Raw genomic sequence first — 14,813 nt, 5'->3', positions numbered from 1 at the left:
CTGACAAATATTTCCAATTTTGTTCGGAAAATTTTCTTGACTCATCTCCATAGACTTTTGTACACAATCGCGGAAGTGGCGTCAGGTTGCAACATTTTTTCCCATGTACATGTATGTGTATGTAGTATGCTGCTACAGACTTCAACTTGAAAATTATATAAGACTGGCCCATAACTACATGGATATGTCAGCGCTATAATTACATACATGTACGTGGATAGGCAATGCATGACACATACAATACATGCATACATAAATACACACACCCAGACACATAGGCCTATGCACATAAATATACATGTGTGCTATTAATACAAGTTCAAGTTTGATTCTTCTTACATTTATAAGTTTTAAGGAATTACACAGCCTGCATATAGAGCACACTTCCATGGCACTAGTGTTTTTTCAGATTCTGATTGTGAGTTGAAATTCAACATGTTCAAGAATCAAGTGGCTGCATGTCGATGCCCAATTTATGTTACTGTAACCATTAGAGGAACTGAACCAAACAAGTAGCTTGAGTAACTCCAGCTCTAACATGTCTAATGCTCATCTTGATCTCAGTTGAACAACTGGAACTACAAACTGTGAATTAGAATGGGTCAAGGTTAAACTCCATGGGTACTACTGATCGGATGTTTCTACATGCCTCATTGAAATGCTAGTGACATCAGTGAACTCAGCAGATTGTTGAAAAAACTAACTAAAAACGGGCTTTCAGACAAGCATATCATCCTCGCCGGAGATTTCAATTGCCCGAACATTGATTGGGACAATTGCACTGTTGACCTAAGAAGCAGGGACACGCACAAAACTGTGCTGTATAACATCGTCCACGCACTGTCCGCATCTACATGATCTACCAGAAATCACTTGACTCTGGCGACCTACCTACAGACTGGCTGAATGCCGACATATCATGTGTGTTAAAAAAAGGGGATAAACACCTCGCTGAAAACTATCGGCCTATCTCCCTAACGTCTGTGATATGCAAACAGCTTGAGCACATCATCTACAGGCAAATCATGGCACACCTGACCATGGTCCGCAGTGGCTACTCATACAAAACCAAGCTCATTGTTACAGTTGATGATCTACTCAAATCGTTGGACACAAAAAAGCAAGTCGACATAGCCGTACTGGATTTTTCAAAAGCATTCGACACCATACCTCACAGAAACAAACTATACCAAATACCATACAAAGTTCCATCGCCATAAACTCCAAGTGCTTCAAAGTATTCTGGTGCAACACAGATCAACTTAAAAACTCATTCTGTAACACATCAAATATAGACAGGAACCATCTTGAGGAAAACTTTGTTCAAGCCGACTCGGTCAAGAGGTTTAAAACCTTCCTCGGCCACGGACCTCACTCAATGTAACATCCCAGCGTACACCCTCTCTCTCCGTTGCGTTAATGCAGACAGACAGACAGATGTCCTATTTTGCTAGAAAAAAAAACTCAAGTCTCCATAGACATGATAGAATTTGTATACAACCAAAGAATTGTCAGGATATTATTTTCAGTCTGCTGTGAATGATGCCTTGCAATAGTTGTTAGATTCAGTGTGAAAGCATAAAATGGATTCAGATACATTTACACAATTTACATGTAGTTAAACAAAAAAAAGGCACAATCAATAAGCCATTTGTGAGTTAAATTTGAATAAACTCTGGATCGCTTTCTTAATCCGCTGCTGTGCTCAAGTTAATTTTGCATTCACGCGACCAAAGAGACTGTTTACTATATCGCAGGATTCAGGCAGTAGACCATAATCAAGAAATAATGGAGGAATATGCAGGATTGAGGCTATATGCTTTTTTCCATGAGGCCAATACGGGCGATTCACAATAGTGCACCTCCAAGAGTTTGCAACGCGTTGGCCAATCACAATGCGCGAAATCAATCGACCTTTTCCAAACGCGCATTGGGTCGACAGATTTTGCACAGTGTGATTGGCCAACGCGTTGCAAACTCTTGGAGGCGCACTATTGTGAATCGCCCGTATTGGAGGATCTTACAGGAATGAGGCTACATCCTAGCAAAAAGGCCTAGGGAGTTAGGGTTAATGACTGGTTAAAATCTTTTATAAATTATTAAAGCTTTATGGAACTGCAAAAAGCAAACTTTCTTTATGGTAAACATATTGGTGTTTTTTTTTATTCTTTAGGAAACACGAGTGATGTCAGACGCCTTGTCACATGTGCTGCCTGACTCTCTTCCAGCTCAACTGCAACGCAGTTGCGACCTCCCAGCAGACACGCTACAATCCCTGTTCCTATTTTGCTAGAAAAAAAACTCAAGTCTCCATAGACATGATAGAATTTGTATACAACCAAAGAATTGTCAGGATATTATTTTCAGTCTGCTGTGAATGATGCCTTGCAATAGTTGTTAGATTCAGTGTGAAAGCATAAAATGGATTCAGATACATTTACACAATTTACATGTAGTTAAACAAAAAAAAGGCACAATCAATAAGCCATTTGTGAGTTAAATTTGAATAAACTCTGGATCGCTTTCTTAATCCGCTGCTGTGCTCAAGTTAATTTTGCATTCACGCGACCAAAGAGACTGTTTACTATATCGCAGGATTCAGGCAGTAGACCATAATCAAGAAATAATGGAGGAATATGCAGGATTGAGGCTATATGCTTTTTTCCATGAGGCCAATACGGGCGATTCACAATAGTGCACCTCCAAGAGTTTGCAACGCGTTGGCCAATCACAATGCGCGAAATCAATCGACCTTTTCCAAACGCGCATTGGGTCGACAGATTTTGCACAGTGTGATTGGCCAACGCGTTGCAAACTCTTGGAGGCGCACTATTGTGAATCGCCCGTATTGGAGGATCTTACAGGAATGAGGCTACATCCTAGCAAAAAGGCCTAGGGAGTTAGGGTTAATGACTGGTTAAAATCTTTTATAAATTATTAAAGCTTTATGGAACTGCAAAAAGCAAACTTTCTTTATGGTAAACATATTGGTGTTTTTTTTTATTCTTTAGGAAACACGAGTGATGTCAGACGCCTTGTCACATGTGCTGCCTGACTCTCTTCCAGCTCAACTGCAACACAGTTGCGACCTCCCAGCAGACACGCTACAATCCCTGTTCCTAAGGATGGAAAAGTGAAGAAATATGACTTATGTAAGAGTATTTTCATTGACTGACTACTTAATAAACTTTGTATAAGGACACAATATTGGTATTAAAAACCAACGTGAACGCTGCATGAGGTTAATTTTCTGTTAAATTCCCTTTCTGTGGAAAACAACACTTGAAAACAACACATATATTCACTGCAAAGCAGATTTTTCTAATGGTATTTTTGGATAGTTAACGCAAGTTATATGGTGTCCATTTTGCACTTGTGCATTCTTCTGCAAGTATAAAACAAGGCAATTATGAGCTGCCTGTAGTCTGTCAATGTATCCATTTGTTATTAACATTCAGTTGAGAAAAATGTTTGAAGGGAGAAATAGGTTTGTCACTTATAAAGTGGACACTAGCCCTTCAATTAAATTTTCTACAAAACTGCAGGCAGCTTCATAATATCAATAACATTACTTGAGACACTTGAGATGTTTCTATTAATGAATACTTTTGCTACTCTTTTAAACATCATGGCATACCAGTTTTAGTTGCTGACTAGAAGTTCAATATTAAATTACATTTTCTGCACATCATTTACCTGTTCCACTACAGGCATCAAGGACCCAGCCTTGTTTGGGTGACATGGCGTCCACAATGTCTTGAAGCAGCTGGAGGGGCTTCTGATGTACATTCACTGGAGACCCGTTGTCTGTCTTGGCCAAGGTCCATGGCTCTTTGATATCAAAGAAGTTGGACCGTGGCCTTGTCAGCTGGTCATCAGTTGACACCCGGCCACTTGCTGACCAGAAACCGCAAACCAGTGCTCCAACATCTTGTTGCAGGACGGACCGAGGAGCATTGTCCTCTTGCACACTTCCTGCATAGAGAGAGGTGAGAAAAAATGTGTTTTTTTTGTGTCCAATTTCACTCTCTGTCCCTCTCCCTCCCTTCTTGATTGCCATATATGTCTATATTATTATGTCTTAGCAAACTTGTACCCTGGATACCAACAACAGTGTGATATACTGTCTCACACAGTACATATTGCACCCTGCGTATTGCACTATTCCATTTCCAAGATGTGTGTGACATTCCAGCTGCATGTGCTAAACCACTAAAAGGATTGTAAAGCAAGCTAGTTCCAACTTTACTGCTCGTCAAGTTGCTTGAAGATAAATGGTTATCACGCTCGTGCTTGTGGTATGTGGCACAAAAAAACACTACTTATTCCATGTTCGACTCGCAGGATAACCAATAATATAGACACATAATATTACAACCACATGATGATTAAAACCACAAGTATACATGTAACCTTTGGAAGACTCTTTAACGTCATGAGTTATACCTTTGGCCAAAAATACAATAGTTCTTTTTCCGATTACATGGCATTCGAAAATAGGGTTGGTAGGTAGGGAATTTTTTTTCTTCCAATTTTTGTTGTGTACTATCATATGGAGGCATGTGCGTGTAGTCAAGGGTAAAAGGTAGAAATTGATGTTTTTTTTTTTTTTTTTTTCTTCATTTTCTTCAAATAGGGTAGGGGCTGTTAGAATAGGGTAGGTAGGGAAAACAAGCAGAACTATATATGTTTTGGCCTTAGGGAGACATGTGGTATTAGGGAGATATTTCAATGTTTACCCAATGCCTCAGTTCCTATTGAGAGGCAAAATTGTATAGGCTAGAAGGATTGCTCATGGTCCAATTAGTAAAAAGACCAAAAATTGTGAGGTAGAATGAGGTCAAATCATTAGGGTCACAAAATTATTTTTATTATTTGTGCTCAAGTCTATGGGTATGTCTCCCTAATTCACAATTATCAGTAATTGTTATTGTGAATATTCAAGTGTCATGCATGTGTGATATATGTCCTTGCTAAGCAGTAATGGAGGACAATTAGAAACATGCATGCGGCTGTAACATTTATTGAAAACAATTTTCATGTAAATGTAATGTACCTTTTCGGTAAAATGCATGTTCCACCTTGCAGAACGTCTCAGAACTAAGCACACGATGTATTTCTGCTTGCTGGCTCAAAGAGCACAGACAAACGATGTTATAGTGGGTGAGGGTGGACAGCTGTACATTTATGTAGCGCAGCATTATGCAGAACCTCTGAAGGTCAGTCACTGTCCAAGTCTGTAAGAAAAAAGTACTAATCATCACAGTTTGACAAATATTATGGCTTGAGGGTATCACCCATTCAATTAAGCCACATTTAGAGATCTATTTTGTGCATGCAAATTATTTCCTTGTTGATGAAAAGACTTGTTCACTAAAAATTTTCCTTATTCCTGGGGCAGATTAGAGAAGTCCTCTAAATTTCTAATGACTGCTTTCTGGGGTCTATTGTCCCTATTTCTGCACACGAGAAACCATGTAAGCAGAAACAAATTCTGCCCCATAAGGAAAAGCTGTGTATTTCAGAATTTAATACAGAACCACATGTATGCTGTGTACATGCTACATACATTTATGGGCTTATTGAACACAGCACGGATACATGTGATACAATGTACAATGCATACATACATGTCCAGATTTTTGAGTCGGTCGGGTGTAGGCAACACAACAATATTTTGTTTTGGAACATGTACATGTATGAAATAACCTTTACTGATTGTGGACAGGAGTCCATATGAGGAGTCCATGTTTGAAAAATGTGTACAAAACAGATGGGAGCCCTAGCAGAAAAGTGAAGTATGAACTAATAAAAGAGGAACAGTAGGAAATTCTTGGTTAACACCGTATAAAACATTGGATGTATGTGTGCATTTTAAGGAATTGGGGAGTTACATTTCTTTACCTCTGGAAAATCAAGAATAGCCAAATGAAAGCCAGAGAAGTTCTGTGTTCTTTGCTGCATGATGTTATCATCTAACTTGAGGACGTCCATATTCCATATGTATCCTTTGCAGTTTCCGTCAGGGCCTATGAAGGCATCTGCAACTTGGCTTTCATGGACAGCAGCAGTAGTAGACTCTCGTGCAGCTTTAGCATAAGCAACAAGGGCAGCAGGCCTGTTACCATATTGGTAGTTGTACTTCAGAAAAGCAGACAGCCGCTCCCTCGAAGTGTGGTTTGGATACTTCCGCTGAGCCTCATCCCATGACTTCAGGTTCACCTCACGGAGGAATGCTTCCTGAACGAGCTGCAGAATGGACATTTGGGTGAGATCATAAATGTATTATTGGTAATAATCATGTTTTGGTGATGTTGATATATTTCAAGTAATATACTTCAGTTAAGAAAAGCACGAGTGTACAAAACCATCAGACATTGTTCTTCTGAACTACATGTCCCCAAGTTACATTTTCCACAGCAGTTAAACTGTCCACATGCACTCTGTGTAATACGCCATTCTAAGATGTGTGCGCCATTTTGTACAACACGGAATTGTAATAGGATAACCATCTACGGTACAGCGTGCCTGTTCCATCTTTACTGCATGTCAAGTTTGCTTGAAGATAAACTTGTCCCACTTGTGCTTATGGAATGCGGAAAATGTAGTGCGTCTGTCTCCCACATACCACTTGGCCTTCGGCCTTGTGGCATGTGGGACATGAACAGGCGTGCTTCATTATTCCGTGTTCCACTCGCACGAATAACTAATAGGCCTATTTGACTGTTTTTATCATTGGTGTTGTTAATTTTGTGCTTTGTTGTTTATGTTCATGAGGAAGGAGAAATGTGTTAAAAAAAAATTCATACCTTCAACTTATGCAAAACTTTCGTTTCACATTTGAAGGACGCAACATCCATCTCTCCTTTGTTGAGCTGTTCCAGAATGGGCAGTTGAGTGGACTTCTCCAACAACAGGAAATTCCTGAACACGTTTGGCTTGATGTCTGCTCTTCCTGTGTGGCGTTGACTTGGATCAAGCCTCTGACCTTTCAACTCCCCATTTTCAGCCAGTTTCAGCACTTCATCCATGAGTTTTGCCACTTCAGTATCCAGAGACGAAAGTTGCTGCAATATTGAGACATCCATCTTGGCCTAATAGGAGGAGGTAAGTGCATAGTTAAATAAAGAAGTTTCTCAATGCATTCTCCTGAATACTGATTGTGCAAACAATGATTTTCGTTGATGGCAAACAAAAAGAAAGAGCCTACAGATCAACGTTTCCCTTTCACATTCTTATTTCCAACATCCAGTTTCTATCACATTCCAAAGTCATTTTTTTGGGGGAGGGCCATGTTGGGGGAAGGGGGGGGGACATGACTGTATGCGCTAAAGGAAGCTCCATATACCAGCCTCCACTAAATTGGTTTACATAAAAATTGCATGACTCTTGTAATAATAATAAATCAAAGATGTAATAGCATCCGGTTTATTTATTTGTTATTGTAAGAAGAGACATTTTATTTCAGTTATTTAAATTGTAATGTGAGGCTTGGCACACACTCTGATCATAGAATAATTCAACACCTAACAAAACATATTCAGGGAGCAGGATGAAAAAAATTGCTTAGTAGACCATAGCATTAAGAATAAGGTCTAATAATACGTACCTTTTCCTTGAGGATCATGTTGCACATTTTCTTTCGCTCTTCTTTCTTAAAATTCTTGCAGAATGCAACCTTTTTAAATATAAATTTGGAAAGTGTGTGATTAGGCATTCTCAGCAACCAAGGAAAAAGGGGCAGGTAGATGCTGGAGAGGCTGCTGCGCTGGCAACCAATCGGCTAAAAACTCATGAACTTTTGGGTGTGGTATGTTTCCCAGCAGCTAGTGTGCCCCCTCTGTGTTGGGGCCATAAAGCTTTATTAAATAACTAGAGCACTAACTCATGTGCAAAGTGATGCCTGCTGGGCGCATCCATGTTTGTACACGAACCTATGGAGAACTAGAAATTTTGTACGTATTTTGTACGTCTATCTGCGTTTGTATTCCATACCGGTGCGTCATCGAAGCTGATAGGCCCAAAACGCACGATCATTAAATGAGCGTGTCATTTTGCTCTATGCAAACAGAGCAACATGCAGATGCAGATACTTTTTGCCGTGACGTATTTTGACCCTTCATGGCGCATTTAAGTTGTTTGCGTATGTTCTACTTGTGCGTTGCATTTAGAGTACACTTTTAAAATTAAATCCATCTATTTTGATTGTGTTCTACAAACATGCACATAAATTCAAAATGTCTGCGCCCAGAGCGGCTTCAAAGCGTCTCTGTGCGCAAGAATGAGGAGTTAGCGCTCTAGTTATTTGATATAGCTCTATGGTTGGGGCCGATTCAAGGTGCACTAATGAATAATTGTCAGTGAAAAGCAATCTCATAATTGCTTTGTTTTCATTTTGTTTAAAGCAGTGAAGACAATTTCCTGGAACATAATGAGCTTTATAGGCCTACCTTGTCTTTCAGGGTCATCGACTTGTGGAATGCATTGGTCTCGTTGTGTCGGTGGGACAGCCACATTGAGAGATCATGTGTCAGGTCTGCGTAGACTACGCACCAACGGGTCTCAAGAGTTGGATCCTGGCCTCTCATCTGTCTACTGGCTGTTACTAGATGCTGTCCTCCCAAAACCTGGTACTCATAGTCATCCACCTTAGGTACATAATAATAACACAGAATTAACAAGGTTCACTTTCGCATTGTGCTCTGCGTTTACTGAAATTTGCAGTCTGCCCCAATGTTAAACTGTAAGAAAATGCTCATTCTGGAATAACTCTCAGTGCATGGATTTGTTTAAAAAAAGTTTGATCAATCTGCTCCAGAGAAAGCCATGGAAAGTTGGGACTTAAATGTTTTTTTAATCCAAGTGTCATCTTTATGGTCTTCAACTTTTACACGGGATAATTGATAAATTGAATATTCTCAGAATTGGATTATTGAAAGTTCTGATATCGATGGTGCTTATATATGTATATGAAGCACTTTGCTAGCTTTATTCTATTTCGTACCCTCTTTGCATTGAAGTCTCCCTTTGTAATATTCTGAAGAGCAACACAGACTGGCTGGTAAGCCTCATCAGTGAATTCTTGCATCTCTTTTTTCAGTGCCATGACATAGTCTTCATCAATGGACCTTACTTGAACACCAATCTTCAGCCGATCTATCTTTATCTGGAAGTGGCCTGTAAAAAATAAAGGTTAGTGATTAAATGTTAATTCTTGATCAAACATGCAGTTGAAATGTTACAGATGTTTTATGTTGTAGCGGCAAATAGCTGACAGTTCATTTTTTTGTAGGGAGTACTTTCCAAATATATGCTAACTTTTTAAGCTGTTGACCATGACAGCTTGCCAAACATCAACTAGCCTAATTGACAGGTAATTGAATAAATAGAAACAAACAATTTTTGATCGTAAAAAATTACATTTATTTACCTAAATAGTGCTGCTTGATTTCCTTCTCGAAGTCTGTTGCTTCAGCTGTTTTCATTTTCTTCCTGGGCTGTCCAGAGCTGTTATTGGGTTGCTCCTGTGAACTGAATATAACAGTTTTGTTAAAAGGCTATTCCTTAGATCTAATGATCTGAAGAGTTGTCTCAACTGTGTTTAAGGAATGGTGTGTTCGTGTCCGAATTTCTGTAACATGCACACATTTTCAAAAGTTGGACATCATAGTGTCTAAATAATGCTCAAATTGTCTCCAAATCAAACTGAAAAACATTAGCTATTGCTAGAACACCAGAGAGATCTCTGTGTTCTTGTAGTTAAAATAAGGGATTAAATGTGTGCTTGGCTAGTTTTAAACAAGCCCTTTTTAGACCATACTGGTTGGGGGAATGAACACTGATAACAGCCTGAGCCGAAAGCAAGAGATATTATTAGCAGACACAAGGCCCCCGGCTGGTTTAAATGGACTTGTTTTATACCTGCCAAGCACACATTTATTCCGATTCATAAATACATTTTCGGTCGAAGAGTCAAACAAGTCAAAAAAAAATCAACCTCAACAAATGTGCGACGGTATGTCGAGTAGTAATAACCAGATTTTGAAATGAGTCAAAGTTTTGTGTGACACTGAAAAAGTGTTTACGACCAGCCAGGTATTCTTTTATCATAGGAATAGGTAAACTGCCTCATGTATTTATGAATCAGTGGTAAGTGTCAATATGTGTGTCCATGTTTTCATATTTTCATAAAATCTTTGTTACCTTTCTTGGGTAGATGACCTGGAGGAAGCCTCTGGAGATGCCACCAGCTCTTCAGTTACATCCATGTCCTGATCGCTGTCAGAACTCTCATCTGGAAACATTATCTCCTTGAACTTTCCGACAAAGCCAACGGCAGTGGTCTGTGCTTTAAAGATTCTACTGAACTGTGTTTTACTCCATTCAAAACTACTCCTTGATAGTACTTGGGACTTATCTTCTTTCCCACTGAATTTGATCTGAAATTATTACGAAAAAGAAAACGAAAAATCAAAAAAGAAGTTACTTTCTGTTCTGCATCCGGTTACCCTACCTAGGTAGGGTACAGGTAGGGTACCTACCCTATTCTGACATCCCCTACCCTTATTTTTTGTACGGAAAAAAAATGAGGGGGAAAAAAGGACCCAAACCATTAATTTATACCTTTTACCCTTGACTACACGCAGAATGCCATGTAATCGGAAGCAGAACTCTTTTTTTTTTTGGCCTGAGTTTTGTGTAAAATAACACCTCAGGGCTACAGCCCCCCCCCCCCCAAATGATTCCCATTGTAAAGGTTAAGGATTGCAGTATTACGAAAAGAAGGAATGCCCCCACCTCAGGAGCGATATTGATATCAGAGAAAATTATGTATCTTGTCAGTTTATAAAGAAATTTTTAGAGAACTTTGAATTTAGTTAGTGATTTTCATAGGATGGTCAATGCAAGGTTTTTTGCACTGTATAATCAAACAAATGATGAATTGGCTATGAATGCTAGATTTATTGCAATGTTGGAATGCAAGTTGGATTACTTAGCTCATGTAGATAGGGTGGTACTGTAGGACTTAATTACATGTATATTGGTTGATTGCCTCTTCAATCTTATTTTTGCCCCTGATGTTTCCCAAATTTAATTAAAGCACACATGAATTAGAATGAAAACATGTAAATATTACAAAGCCTACATGTTAATATTACACAACACTGAAAATACACAACACCACACACTTGTTATGTCCTGTGCAGTATGAGTTGTAAAGTATTTATGTGTGGTATTATTTTTAAAAAAGAAGAAGATGTGTTGGTCATTATTAGTTTTTTGTGTGATATTGGCATGCTTCTGTAATAGCTCAGATGTGTTGTTATTGAAGGTGAATAACCATATATGTTTTTTTCACTGGATGTTTTAGTACAGTAGTATTTGGAATGTTCAAATTGATGTTATTTAATTTGAGCTTTTCTTAACCTATGAAATGCCTAGGACATGATTTGTGGGAGGGGTGCATGCACTTCATGCTCAAGGGTGCATACACTACATGCTCAGTGGTGTGATACGCGGTTGGGGGGGGGGTGTCATGGCCCCCTTCCCTCTCTCCCCCCCCCCCCCACTTTTGCCCTTGGGTGCTTTTACTAGCCCCAACCTAATTATGCCACAAAATTAAAATAGTAGTTTTGCTTCCGGTTACCCTACCCTATTTTGAAACCCCCCCCCCTCTATTTTTTTTGGGGGGGGGGGGGGGCAACCCTTGACACACACAAATGTCTCCATTATTATGATCCACACAAAGAACCCCTCCCCCAAAATCCTACCCTTTTCAAATACCACGTACCTAATCGGAAGCAGAAACAATTTGTTTTAACTGTAGGCCTATCTCATACAAAAAACTTGATGAGATGAACCTATAGCCAGTGAAAACTAACATGACTAGGAGTCTAGGTCTCAGCGTATGCATGATATGTGAATTTCCTTAAACATAACAATATGTAAATTAAAATGTAGGCTGGTATTAACACAGGCATGAACGTGACGAATAATAAAATCGCTCTTAATGAGAATGTGTGTAAACCTAGCGCTAAATGTCTTCATTTCATCTTAAATAAATAAATAAGTAGCCTAGGCCTACTTCCCCATTCATGGGCGTCGCCAGGATTTTTTCTAGAGGGGGGCAAAACATATTTTTCCAAAGAAATTCTTGTATTTCTCAACATATTCTAGATTTATCAGTTTTAGAGCGGGGGGGGGGGGACATTTCCCCCCCCCCCCACCCCATTGAATTTACACCATTATGACTTCGCGCCTCTTTTTCATTTTTCTCTTTTTTTTCTTCCTTCCCCCCCCCCACCCCATTGAATTTACACCATTATGACTTCGCGCCTCTTTTTCATTTTTCTCTTTCTTTTCTTCCTTTTTTTTTTGCTTTTCCGGGGGGGCGGCACGCCCCCCCCCCCTCTTCGTGACGCCCATGTCCCCATTTATAGAACCTAGAACTCATCTACTCGCCATGATAGACTCCGACTCTCCTGACGGCATTGCTTTCAATGACATGATGTGGCCCACTTCATGCCACTGGGAGCCAAACTTGGTCTTCCTATATTGTCGAAGTCGATTTCCATGACTATCCCCCTTTCTAGGATCATTTACATGAATAAATACTTTCTCCTCTTCCTTCACCATCCACCATAGCCTACCTGGAGGCATGTTGCTCTTAAATTGCGATCTGATTATTAGGCCTAAATATACTTTCTGACTCTAGTTGCAGGACCTCAAGAAACAAGCTAGCAGTGCGAGCGTACTAGCGCATGCACATACATGCACAATAATTAATGTACTGCTGTTAATTATCATGCGTACTGCGCGTGATGCAATTTGCCAGAATATTGTTGTTTTATTTATAGTACACCGGCTCAGCAAAAATTGACCAATTTCAATTTCCCGCCTTTTCTTAATTGGGTTGCATCAATATAAAAAGAGGGGTACGACTACCTACCGTTATCAATGCAAACGTCTTCGGTGTCTTTGAGATTGCGATTTTTTTAAGTAACCCGAAGTATTCTCAGCTATCAGTTTTGTTTTGTTTCTTTGAACTTTCTTTCGTAATCATGGTCGGTCATGTAAGAAAGTGAACGGCCTTCTATGTCTACAAAAACATCACTCCAGATACAATGGTCTTTTCCAGAATCGGAACATTTCATTGGTCAGGCAAGCGCCTCTCATCTAAATAATATTTGCATTTTGCCATTCTGAAAAAAGGGATAATTTGCATATAGGGCGGTGTCTACCGCCTAAATAATGAATATGCAGCTCAGCAAAAAGTTTCGTCCAATCACAGTGACCGCTTGAAAAGAAAAAAATGGGTAAAGTAGGCGTGTCTTAGCGCAAAGCAAAAAAGAAAAAAAGAGAGTAATTTTTTTTCAGTACGACGGACATTTCAGATCGTTGGTCATGTACGACCGATACTTCAGTGGAAATTGAAACGCTGAAGGGGCTTGAATTCGGTAAGTTTTTGGCATATATAGCCTAGACAATTTCTACTACATGTATAATATTGTATTTGGGGTCGTTGAATATTTCTTTTTGTCGGAGTAGGCCTAAATTACGATAGATTTTTTTTTGTTCATTGCAGTTTTCAAGCTGGCATTTGCATCATCATGTACACACTAGCCAGCACTAGCAGTAGGCCTACCTCATCAACTCAAAGCGTTATCATCGGTTTGCAATCTAGCCCGGGCCCCTCGTCATTTTTCAGTGACATTTCCTCGGAAGAAATTTGCCAGGCCACACCGCGAGGGAGATCAAGAAATTTCAGGCTGCCCCCTAAAACATTTCACAGCTTGGTTGGTTTGAGCCTAGAAGTGTACAATACCCTAGAAGCATGTTGCAGCAACAATTGTCTCCTTGAATTCAACCCAAATGAGATCTGGTCACTCCACAGTTCTTTTCTCAATCAAAGTGAAGTCAAACAAATGTAGGGAGCTGAGATTTGAGATTTGAAATTATTACATGGATGATCCCTCATAATCAATCTTGTATTAGTTCTCCATTTTTTCTGTGTATAAAGAAACTTCACCTCAATGTAGACCGTTGCTCAGCCGTTGGTGGCATCTCTCGAGGTATAGTCTGAACTTTTACGGTGAGTCTGAAGGGCGCCACCGCAGGGCGGAGGCGGGTCATGCTAATCTCCCGCCTCCGTCATCGGTCGGTGCTCTTCGACCGCCACTCCACAGGTAACATTTTTTGCAGTTTTCTTTTCTTTTGAATTAAATATGTCATATGTCCTTAAACCGGAAAGACCAGGGAATATTTATGATATTGTAGATGGGGCGAACTGTTTCATTTTCCCTGACATTGGGGAGTTTTCATTTTACGAACTTTGGCCAAGATGGCGACCCAGTTGTCTTGCTATGGAGACCTCTCAGTGATAAAAAGTGCCGTAACTTTTCCTAGTTATTATTTTTGTCAGGAATCTAAAATTGACATGATAGTCTTGCATTTATTCTTTGATAATTGTGGTGATATGTCAGACCGGAACATTAGAGTCTTTTAAAGCAAATTCCGAGGTTTTTATGATAATTCATCGCTCGGTTTTGCTCAGTAAAAGAGCGCCCTCTTCCGAGATATTTTGTAATTCATTGCTCGGTCGTGTTTACTAAATAGCGCCCTCATTATTAAGTGAAGTCGCTAACCATGAGTTGAATGTACTTTATGCATGTAATTATGCCTGAAGAGATAAAGTGTAGCACTGAGACACCCTTATTTGTAATGAATATGGGACTCAACTATATTTGTGCCTTCCTTATTTTTGCCTTAGAGAATTTTGTACTTTCTGAATTTGCATTGTGTGACCAAATTGT

At 39.5% G+C, this 14,813-nt stretch overlaps 1 protein-coding gene and 1 long non-coding RNA gene across 2 annotated transcripts; one reads left to right on the top strand and one right to left on the bottom strand.

The window, feature by feature from the left end:
• Nucleotides 1-2,992: 2,992 nt before the first annotated feature.
• Nucleotides 2,993-5,994, bottom strand: LOC119733073. Its single transcript, XM_038206655.1, has 4 exons — nt 5,905-5,994; nt 5,057-5,237; nt 3,697-3,975; nt 2,993-3,119 (listed from the first exon to the last, which is right to left on the bottom strand). Exons 1-4 carry the CDS (start codon nt 5,992-5,994, stop codon nt 3,001-3,003), a joined length of 669 nt encoding a protein of 222 aa, XP_038062583.1. The 3' UTR covers nt 2,993-3,000.
• A 19-nt stretch (nt 5,995-6,013) lies between these two features.
• Nucleotides 6,014-10,724, top strand: LOC119733381. Its single transcript, XR_005271804.1, has 5 exons — nt 6,014-6,268; nt 6,847-7,107; nt 8,463-8,653; nt 9,101-9,192; nt 10,217-10,724. It is a non-coding gene; the product is annotated as an uncharacterized LOC119733381 (long non-coding RNA).
• Nucleotides 10,725-14,813: the final 4,089 nt, after the last annotated feature.

This window comes from Patiria miniata, unplaced genomic scaffold (genome assembly GCF_015706575.1).
Source record: "Patiria miniata isolate m_02_andy unplaced genomic scaffold, ASM1570657v1 HiC_scaffold_25, whole genome shotgun sequence".
NCBI classification, from domain to species: domain Eukaryota; kingdom Metazoa; phylum Echinodermata; class Asteroidea; order Valvatida; family Asterinidae; genus Patiria; species Patiria miniata.
This window is presented reverse-complemented; position numbering and strand designations above follow the sequence as displayed.